Source organism: Otolemur garnettii, unplaced genomic scaffold, assembly GCF_000181295.1.
Source record: "Otolemur garnettii isolate 467f Iridium unplaced genomic scaffold, OtoGar3 scaffold00002, whole genome shotgun sequence".
In the NCBI taxonomy this organism is placed as follows: Eukaryota; Metazoa; Chordata; class Mammalia; order Primates; family Galagidae; genus Otolemur; species Otolemur garnettii.
In genome coordinates this window covers 14,829,420-14,840,794 of record NW_003852397.1, presented here as the reverse complement: position 1 = coordinate 14,840,794, position 11,375 = coordinate 14,829,420, and the positions used below count along the sequence as shown (strand labels likewise).

General features: G+C 38.1%; 1 protein-coding gene across 3 annotated transcripts in view; it reads left to right on the top strand.

The window, feature by feature from the left end:
* MAN1A1 (mannosidase alpha class 1A member 1) overlaps window positions 1-11,375 on the top strand; it is a 186,117-nt gene that overhangs the window by 158,310 nt on the left and 16,432 nt on the right. For all 3 annotated transcript variants that reach the window (XM_023513364.1, XM_023513368.1, XM_003781632.3), the window contains exons 8-9: window positions 1,505-1,598; window positions 10,869-10,984. In XM_023513364.1, the coding sequence (XP_023369132.1) occupies window positions 1,505-1,598; window positions 10,869-10,984 (210 nt within the window). The remainder of the gene's footprint in view (window positions 1-1,504; window positions 1,599-10,868; window positions 10,985-11,375) is intronic.

The following is an 11,375-nucleotide window of genomic DNA, read 5'->3' as shown; positions in this document are numbered from 1 at the left end:
TGGCTGGGGCCGGGTTTGAACCCGCCACCCTCGGCATATGGGGCCAGTGCCCTACCCACTGAGCCACAGACGCTGCCCTAGCTACTTATGTTTTTAAAAAGTTAACTGTGAAACAGCCTCAGCAGGTCCTTCAGCAGGTGTTTCAAAAGAAGGCGCTGGCTGTTATCGTAGAAGATGACAGCTCCGTGCATGTTATTACCTCTGCAGGCCTCCCAGTGAGACAGGATGTGGAGATAAAAGACAATGAGATTGATGGTCTTGATACTTTGTGGGCCTTGGCTAATGTGTGCCTGAGTTTTTAACACAAAAGTTTTGAAAGCTAAAAAAAATTAATAGGAAAAAGCTTATAGAATAAGGAGATAAAGAAAAATTGTTTTTGTACAGCTGTACAACATATTTGTGTTTTAACCTAAGTGTTATAAAAGAGTCAGAAAGCTTTAATAAATTTAAAGACATTAATATTTATAAAGTAAAAATGCTTATAGTAAACAAAGGTTAATTTATTGTTGAAGAAAGGAAAAAACTATAAATTTAGTGTAGCCTAAGTACACAGTATTTAGAAGGTCTGCAGTAGTGTGCAGTAATATCCCAGGGCTGGAACGTCCAACCAGTTTTCTTTTCTGCTGCCCATTGGAAGAATGAGAATTGCCTTGGGCCACACGTTAAATACACAAACACTAATGAAAGCTGATTAGCAAAAAAAACGGTGTGACCATACTTTTCCTGATATCTAGCACCACAGGTAAGCAAAAAAAGTCCTCACTAAATCAGTATATGGCCCACAGCCTGCAGGTTGGACACCCTGTGACGTAGTCTTTCACGTTCACTCACTGCTCACTCACTGAATCACCCACAGCAGCCCCAGGGGTTCATGATAAGGGCCTTGTACAGGTGTACCGTATTTTATCTTTTTATACCATATTTCTACTGTACATTTTCTATATTAAGATTTTTTTATTTAGATATGTTTATATATATAAATATTTCAGTAACTTGCTGTCCAGTTTGTAGCCTAGAAGCAGTAGGCTATGGCAAACGGCCTATGTGTGAGAGGCTGTACCAGCTAGGTTTGTGTGAGCACACTCTATGATGTTTGCATGACAACAAAATCACCTGCCCTCACATTCCTCAGAATGTATCCCCATCCCATCATTAAGCAATACATGACTGTACTGATGAGCTTAGTGCCCTTGTAGGAAGGGACACAAGAGAGAGCAAGCTCGCTCATCCTCATGCGCTCTCATCCCACTATAATGCAGAGTTCCAAAGGGTAATGACTTTGTTCATCCATTGATATGTCCCTGGTTCCTAGGACGGCATCTGGCATATGACAGCTAATCAATCAGTATAACTGTATTCACTTACTGCTATTATTTTTGTAGTAATAAGCTGACAACAACAATGTTCTCATTCTGTATTATTGAAATCAACTTTTCTTTTCTAAAATGAAAAAAAAAAGCTTGTTTTTTAGATTTTCATAGTAACAATTCCTTTTCTACTATAGGTAATGAATATTCGAAAAGTACTGAACAAACTAGAAAAGCCAGAAGGTCTTTATCCTAACTATCTGAATCCCAGCAGTGGACAGTGGGGTCAACGTAAGTCAAAAGCTTTGTACTCTTAGAGCTCTTTATGGTGCTATGCTAGTAGCAGAGAGAGGGCATGCAAAAGCAGCACAAATGTTGCTGAGAAATTTATAGAAGAAAAGAAAAGGGGTCTGGTTCCTTTAATAAACAGGCTTCTGTCATAAGACAGACTGTGTTACCAGGAAACTAGATTGTCATACATTTTTCATGTATAAAAGTAAGTAGGGTAACATATAAGCACATTTAAAGCTTGTATGTTACCCTATTTAATTAATCAGAAGGGAAAGATCTGATCAAGGGAACATGGGGGTGTTAGCCAGTAGCCAGCTGCTCATGTGGATAGAAAGGAATTTATTCCTTTGTGCTAATGACTTCCTAACATTTTTTGCATGGCTATACTAGGAGACAGAGTCTGAATCTCTAAGAGCTGGGAAATCGAGAGAGCAGACAGGATGTTTTCTCCACTTAATTCTAAGCCACCAGAAAAAGGTTTCTTGCCAGTAGAGTTGCCTTTAGGGGACCAGGAAGTATTATACAAGGGCTTTTGATGCCAGAAGCCCTCACTTTGGACTCTGAGGACAATTTTGACCAGAGGTATAAAGATTCAGAGTAATTGAAAGAAAATGTCAAGCTGATTTAGAAAACAGTGGTAGATTAAGTAGCAACTCAACAAGTAAAGAATGTTAAATGAGATGCCTAGCTGTGGCAATAGGATACTGCCTTAAAATGTTATTCTAATTTGGGTTTTTTCTTTATATTTAAATGTCTGTCATGTTCTCAGATGCCTCATTGTTTTCTTAAGGAATAATTTAATAGAAAAGGATATGTTAAAATTCATGTGTATGCGTTGGTAGTAGCTGTGGAAGGCCCACCTGTTGAAACCTTAGAAGGGCAGTCATGGTTGCCATTTACCTACGTGTGGTCCACAGATCGTTGGAAGTACTTGAGACCTTTCAGGGAGTCCACAAGTTCAAAACTATTTTTATGATAATACTGAGACTTTGCTTTTTTTCACTGTGTTGACATTGAACTTACACATTGCAAAAACAATGGTGGGTAAAACTACTGAAGCGTCCCTCAGAACCAAGGAAAACACCAAATAGTGTTAATACTGATTGTATTCTTAACCACAGTTAAACACGTTTAAAAAGATGCCAATTTCAGTTATGAATGTGCTTAATGGAGCATTTTAAAAAGTATTGATTCTAGTAAATATCAGCCTTTGAGTACACACCTTTGTAGTGTTCTAAGTGACGAAATGGAAATACACATGAATCACTCCTGCTGCATTGTGAAAAATATTAGTTACCTCGAGGAAAAGCTCTTTCGTGATTGTGTCGCAAGCTGAACTAGCTGCTTACTGTTTTGTGGATCACCATTTCTACTTGAAAGAACAACTAAAAACAAACTGGTTATTTAGAATTGGGTAATTAGTAGATGTGTTCTTGAAAATGAGCCTGTCACTTCAAGGAAAAGAGACAGTATTTATGCCAATTATGATAAAATCTGAGTTTCTAAATAAAAATTAGAATTTTGGAAAGCATATGCATGCCAGCATGAGCTTGCTGCAAATACTTTTCTGATGAGATTGGTGGTGATGTTAACAAATGTGGTTTTTGGATTTTGTATAATGAAATGTGTCAATATTTGGAGGATCTGCATAATTCAGTGAACCAATATTTCCCAAATGGCCAATGCATGATATTACAAAATTATGCATGGAAAAGTTCTATTCAAAGTACAAAACTGACCAACAGATTTTAATGTAATAGAGTATAAAAAGGGTTCATTGATGTAATTTCTAATTTTTACATTGCACCTAACCTTTAAGAAACTTTAACCTTTGAGGAATTCCCTGTCCTGTTTTATTTTAGTATCAAAGAAAAATATCCACAATTATCTGAAAACACTACTAAAACATTCTTCTGTTTTCCAACTGTATAATTATGTGAGGCCGATTTTTCATCATATATTTCAGCCAAAGCAGCATATAGCAATGGATTGAAATTAGAGCAGATATGAGAATCCCGCTGTCTTCCAATAAGGCAAACCTTTATAAAGAGATTTGTAGTTCGGTGCCTGTGGCTCAAGTGGCTAAGGCGCCAGCCACATACACCTAAGGTGGCAGGTTTGAATCCAGCCCAGGCCCACCAAAACAATGATGGCTGCAACCAAAAAAACATAGCCAGGCATTGTGGTGGGTGCCTGTGGTCCCAGCTACTTGGGAGGCTGAGGCAGGAGACTCGCTTGAGCCTAGGAGTTGGAGGTTGCTGTGAGCTGTGATCCCACAGCACTCTACCCAGGGGGATATCTTGAGGCTCTGTCTCAAAAAAAAAAGAGAGAGAGAGAAAGATTTGCAAAAAATATAAAACTTGGCCAGTCTTCTCACGAGTTTTTTTGTTTTTTGTTTTGTAAAATGTGTTTTTGTTAAATACCCACGTATTAACACGTTAACATAATGGGAGTATAATTATTATTTTAAATAAAGTAACAAAAATATTTTTAAATTCTGTTTTGATTTTCCAATGAGGTAAATATTGATAGATATTATATAAATATTCTTTGGGGTAGTCATTTTTTTTTTTTCAGAATATAAAACCATGCTGAGACTAAAGTACTGGGGATAAAACAGAACTTGTGCATCTTTCTAAGTATAAGATGACTAGATAGAATTCTCTAAAAGGACAAGCACTTTTAGAGTTCTTACCACAGATTTTTAAAGTTGAAGAAAAATCTCTTTGATTTACTTCTTTCTTTATGTGCTTTAGGATTTTGATGTCAGTGTGAAGAGGGACAAAAGTAGCCAGTTGTATTAGAACATCTCAGCTTCACCTTCTGGGTCACCCATATACAGTGTCTTTGGCTATGTTTCCCAGTACAAAGAGTCCTTTTTATTTGGATTGCTTATGGGCCAATTTCCTGATGGAAAAGCAAATAAGATTGATGAGTCCCGTGTTCCATCTCCTCTATCCCCCATCCTGTGTTCCAGCTGCAAGGAGAACACTATTTTTTTTTTTATTGTCTGGGATTCATTGAGGGTACAAAGAATTAGGTCGCACTGATTGCATTTGTTAGATAAAGTCCCTCTTATCATTGTGTCCTGCCCCCAAGAGATGTGTCATACACTGTGACTCCCCCAATCTTCTCCTCCCTCCCCTCTCCCTACTCATTCCCCTAACCACCCCCTCCTTGTATTAGCTCCTCTACTGCCTTCATGTTAGAATTGAGTACATTGGATTCTTGATTTCCATTCTTATGATGCTTTACTAAGAATAATGTGTTCCACATCCATCTAGGTTAATATAAAGGATGTAAAGTCTCCATCTTTTTTAGTGGCTTAATAGTAGTCCATGATATTCATATACCACAGCTTGTTAATCCATTCCTGCGTTAGTGGGCATTTAGGCTATTTCCACATTTTGGTGATTGTAAATTGAGCTGCAGTAAACAGTCTAGTACAAATGTCCCTATGACAAAATGATTTTTTTTTCTTCTGGGTAGATGCCTAGTAATGGGATTGCAGGATCAAATGGGAGATCAAATTTGAGTTCTTTGAAGTATGGATTCTCCATACTTCCTTCCAAAAAGGTTGTATTAGTTTATAGTCCCACCAGCAGTGTAAAAGTGTTCCCTTCTCTCCACATCCACACCAGCATTCGCACCTTTGAGACTTTGTGATGTAGGCCATTCTCACTGGAGTTAGGTGATAACCTCAGGGTAGTTTTGATTTGCATTTCTCTGATGATTAGGGATCTTGCGCATTTTTTCATATGTTCGTTAGCCATTCATCTTTCTTCTTTCCACTTAGAACTGGAACCAAATAAGGATGTCCTCTATCGCCACTACTATTCAACATAGTGCTGGAAGTTCTAGCCAATAGTCAGGCAAGAGAAGGATATAAAAGGCATCTAAATGGGTGCAAAGGAGATCAAACTGTCACTTTTTGCCAACAATATGATCTTATACTTAGAGAACCCCCAAAGACTCAGCCACAAAACTCCTGGAAGTGATCAAAAAATATAGCAATGTCTCAGGATATAAAATCAATGTCCGCAAATCAGTAGCCTTTGTATATTCCAATAACAGCCAAGATGAGAAGCTAATCAAGGACACAGTTCCCTTCACTGTAGCTTCAAAAAAAAAAAAATGAAATGCCTAGGAAAATACATAAGAAAAGAGGTGAAGGACCTCTACAAAGAAAATTACAAAACCCTAAGAAAAGAAATAGCAGAAGATACTAACAAATGGAAGAACCAACATTATGAAAATGTCCATACTACCCAAAGTAATCTACAGATTAATGCAATCCTCATTAAAATGCCATCATCATACTTTCAAGATTTGGAAAAAATCATTCTTCATTTTGTATGGAACTTTAAAAAAACCTATACACCCAAGGCAATTCTTCATAATAAAAATAAAGCCAGGGTATCACTCTACCAGACTTTCAGCTATACTACAAGGCCATAATGATCAAAACAGCATGGTATTGGCACAAAAACAGACATTGACATTCGGTACCAAATAGAAAACCATGAGATGAAACCTGATACTTCAGCCACCTGATTTTGGATAAACCAAAAAAGAACATACAGTGGAGAAAAGAATCCCTATTCAATAAATGGTGCTGGGAGAACTGGATAACCACATGTAAAAGACTGAAATGGCACCTGCATCTCTCACCACTTACAAAAATTGATTTAAGATGGATAAAGGATTTAAATCTAAGGCATGAAACAATAAAAATCCTCCAAGAAAGTATGAAGAAAACACTTGAAGATCTCAGCCTGGGGGAAAAGTTTATGAAGAAACTTCTGTGGCAATTATGACAACAAAAATAAACAAATGGGACTTAATTAAACTGAGAAGCTTCTGTACAGCTAAAGAAACAACAACCAAAGCAAACAGACAGCTTTTAGAATGGGAAAAGATATTTGCATATTATGAATTGGCCAAAAACTTCATAACTAGGATCTATAGAGAACTCAAATTATTTTTATATTCTTTAATCAAGGCCTGCCTGGCCATGTCCGGGTCTTTGCTTATGCTATTTCCCTTGCCCTGCCACTCTCTTCTTCTTCTCCTGAGGCCCAGTTAATTACCCTTTCTTGAAGGAGACCTTCTTCTTCAAGGCCTTGGTTAGAATTTATGAGAATCCACTCCTCTGTTTCTTCTTCCCGTTCCCCAGCACTACGGATCATTTCCTATCACAGTCCTTATGCTTATGACTTATATGCATACTCATCTTCCTGGGCAGGGGTCCTCAAACTTTTTAAACAGGGGGCCAGTTCACTGTTCCTCAGACCGTTGGAGGGCCAGACTGCAGGCCCTAGGACAAGTCGGCTGTTAAGCAAGATAGGCAGCGGCAGCAAAAATACCAGATAAATGTCCTAGGCGAGCTGCACGTAGCCTGTGGGCTGTAGTTTGAAGACACCTGTTTTCACCACATCTCAGTCACATTAGTTAAGCTGCACATGGTATTTTGCACACAGTAGGGCTTTACTTACTTAGATTTTGTGAGTACTCATGAGTTCTATATTCGATCTATTTTTCTGCCTCTGCTTTCAATAATTGTCATATATATTCTTGTTTAAAAGTTGCTCTTGATCCTCAGTTGTGGCTGAGAGGTGGCATCCAGTCCTGGCCACCGGTATTTAAACAGATCTTATGACCACTGAGGCCAGAGATGAGATTCTGTGTCAATACATAGAACATGTATCACCCTTTGATTTATATAACAGTTATCCATCTAGCTATATGTGTCATCACTAGCATCACTGGAGGATTGTTTCAAGGAGATAAATTCAGATGAAGTCTATAAACATTTTAAGACAGATTCTGAGTATTTTAACCTGTCTTTTTTTTTTTTTAGATATTAGGAATCCTTTTATTGGACTTATTCTATTCTGAAGAGAAGAATAAATTATCCCTTCAGAGAAAAGCATATTTGAGGGACTACAGTATACCTTCCCTTTAGAGCAGATGAGCAAGAAAAATACCCTATATGTTTTTTCTAAAAGTAAGCAGTCCTTTCCTGCTAATAAAATCAGGCATGTTCTCTCCCACATACACTACAATGTTTGCATAGGACTCTTGCTGCCAATACAAACAGTCACCCAGACCTGGGGAAGCTTAGTGAGTGATAAACGATCAGAAAGATGTGTTTCTCTCCTGAGTTCTCTTACTTTGATTTTTTTTTCCCACATGTGAAATTTTTAAAAGCAGGAAATGGAAGCCGAATAGTATATCCTTAACAAAATTAATTAAAACAAATATTATATAACCCTTTTTCTCTTTTTTAAAAATCCCCAAACGCTCCAAGTTGTTCCTTCCAGCCATTACGGAATCATAACCCAAGGGAAGGAAAATACCAAGCTGCTTCTGGCTGTTAGTTTTCAACTCTCATTGCTTTAACGCTGAAGGACATGTCTGGACCGTGGCCATCGTTTGCTGTTACTTCATCTGGGCCTTGTTATTTTGACAGTACTGAACTGTGATTTGCTCTACCATGCATCACTGGCATTTGTCTCCTGCAATCATGGTCATAACAACAGGGCTGATTATTGATGAGATAGTACTTAGTCTCTTTCATCTGTAAATGTCAGAGGTTTCTGTGGTGATTTATTTAGGAAACATAAAGTTCATGTCAAACACTATTTTAAGAATGAGACTCATAATTTTAAAAACACACATGTACATTAAAACTATAATTCTGGACTTTTCTTCAGTAAGAAAATTTCATATTTAAGTACTTAAAAATATGGCCCTTCTCTAGTCCTTTTTAAAAAAGATTTAGGAGAATTTTGCTTTGCTCGTCAGTTGTTCACTGAGTACCTACAACACATGAGACACTTTATTGAGAGGCTGGTGTGGACTGGGAGACGTAATAGGTCTAGTCTCTGCCCTCTTGGATCATGATCTTGTGGAAGAGACAGAAGAAACATTCCAGCTCACGAAACTGCAGGTGCAGCAAATGAATATGTGCTGTCAGGAAGTATGTCGCAGGGAATCTGGTCGGGGTGACAGGGAGGGCTTATTTGTGGAAGTGCCATTTCATCCCAGATGAGAAGTATAACTAAAGAAGGGGAAGCAGTCCCAGAATACACTACCAGCAAGGAGAGCAAAGCCTGTAGAAGCCCTGCAGTGAGATGGAGGATGATGTTTTTGAGAAACCAAAAGAATGACTATTAAACAAGCAAGCGGAGAGCACACAGAGTAAGACTGGTGCTACAGAGAAGCTTGAGATCTCGCAGGGCACCCCGGGTTTCCAAAGACCCAGCATAGCAGCTTATGAGATTCACATCTTGAGTCGCTCTGACATTAATGTGGGGAACAGGAGTGGCACTACCATCAGAATGCTCCGCAATGATGAAAATGTTCTCTGCCTTTCCTGTCCAGTACGGTAGGCAGGACCACTTATAGCTACCGAGCACTAGTATAACCCAAGAATGGGATTTTTTTTTATTTAATCTTAATTAGTTCAAATTGAAATAGCACATGCTATGAGGGTGAACACAGGAAACCAGATAATTGGCTATTGCAGACACAGAGACAGGAGCTAGTGGTGGCTTGAACCAGGATCATGCTGGTGAGGACAGAGGGGCATGGATGGGTTCATAATACATAGATACAGGAAGTAAAATCTGTAATTCACTGGATATGGGAGTGAGAAGGAGAGAGAAGTAAAGAACGATGACGTGATTTCTAACATGTACGGAGAGGAAGGTGGAGACCAGAGCAGAAGATAAGGTTAAGAGGAAAAGATAGCAAACTGTTCTCAACCTGTTCAGTTTTACGTGCCAAGTGGACTTTGTTGGGTAGGCAGCAGGAGAAAGAGTGTCTTGGTAGCTATATAAATATTGACTTACTTTTGTAAGTAATTCCACACCTACAAGTCAACAAGTAAAGGTCTTATATGTTTAAAGAGATAAATAAACTTAGCTTTGAGTCATAAAACTCTAAAAGGCTATCTTGTTAATGCTCCAATTTTCTGAATTCCAGGAATAATGTTTCAGATAGATTACATTTCTGGTTTTGTAAGCAAACATGCATGAAAAATAAAGTGCTAATTGGAGCAATAAGAAAAATGATACATTTAGTGTTACGCAGTAGAGCGCGCACAGATCCCAAGAGGAGACCCTGTCTGGGCCGTGGAGTCAGATGTGATCTCAGATAGCTTCATGAAGCCTCATTCTTCTCACTTTTAAAATGAAGATACCTATCCTACAGTTGCAAGATGGTTAGTAATTCCCGTAGTGGCTCTAGTGTGATAAACAGCAGTGGGGGTGGATGTCTACATATTCCCTGTCCTGCATAGTAGGCAGGAGCCACATCTAGCTACTGAGTGCTAGTATAACCAAAGAATGGAATTTGTTATTTAATTTTAATTGGTTTGGCTCGGTGCCTATAGCTCAACTGGCTAAGGCGCCAGCCACGTACACCTAAGGTGGCGGGTTCGAATCCCCAGCCCGGACCCGCCAAACAACAATGACGGCTGCAACCAAAAAATAGCCGGGCGTTGTGGCGGACGCCTGTAGTCCCAGCTACTTGGGAGGCAGAGGCAAGAGACTCGCTTGAGCCCAGGAGTTGGAGGTTGCTGTGAGCTGTAATGCCATGGCACTCTACCCAGGGGGACAGCTTGAGGCTCTGTCTCAAAAAAAAAAAAAAAAAAAAAATTTTAATTGGTTTAAATTGAAATGGCGCATGCTATGAGCATGAAAGCAGGAGACCAGGAATCAGGCTTGGAAGGAATACATCTGACTGTTCCTCTCCTAAGGTTTTTGACACTTCAGATTGGTAACACTAGAAAACCTATCAAATAATAATAATAATAATAATGGCAAGAACCTGAGAAGCTTCTTATTTTATTATAAGCCACATTTTTTAAATATTTTTTAGTACTTAACAACTCTAACAGAATTTTATACTATCCAGAACTAAAGCAAATAAAAATTTACTTAAATATAGATATATACTGGGAAGCATTCTATTTTGGTATTTTTACTAGAGAACCAGATTTTTAGAATTAGGGGTGATTATGTATCTTTTATCTTCATGTTTTCAAAACTATGCTGGTAATTATTTAGAGTATATCACATTAGTTAACAGCCCATCTGCTCATTTCTGACTCTCTTTCTGAAAATAAGAGATTTGTTAGAATTTAAATGTAACATTGAGCTGCAGTTGACATGGGGTTTTGTATCCTAGTCACTAATGTGATTTTGCTGCATTATCTGAATTAAAAGCTGAATCACTCTAAAATTCATTTCCCTCTCTTTCCAGATCATGTATCAGTTGGAGGACTTGGAGACAGCTTTTATGAATATTTGCTAAAGGCATGGTTAATGTCTGACAAGACAGATCTAGAAGCTAAGAAGATGTATTTTGATGCTGTTCAGGTAACCCAATGTTTAAATCATCTCTGCCACTCAGCTCTAACTTCTAACTTGCATATTAATCAAGCTCTAATGAACAAATGGAATAGTACATGAGTGGGTTATAAAATATTTCCAGTTAGGTAGAACTCAGTATAGGCTAATATTATTAAAACAATAGTAATGATTCTTGATGTGTCTGTTTCTAATAGGACAGTTAAGTTTTTACAGGTTCAGACCTCAGTGAGGAGCCATGTGTCTTAAAAAGCAGTATTCTTCTTTAGTGAATATGAGTTCCCTTCTTAGAAGCATAATTAAAATTATGGAGGAAAAAATCCTGAATTTGTGTTCTAATAGAAATGAAGTTAAAATTGCTTAAGATGGCAGACAGCCCTAGTGGCTAACTCCATGTGAA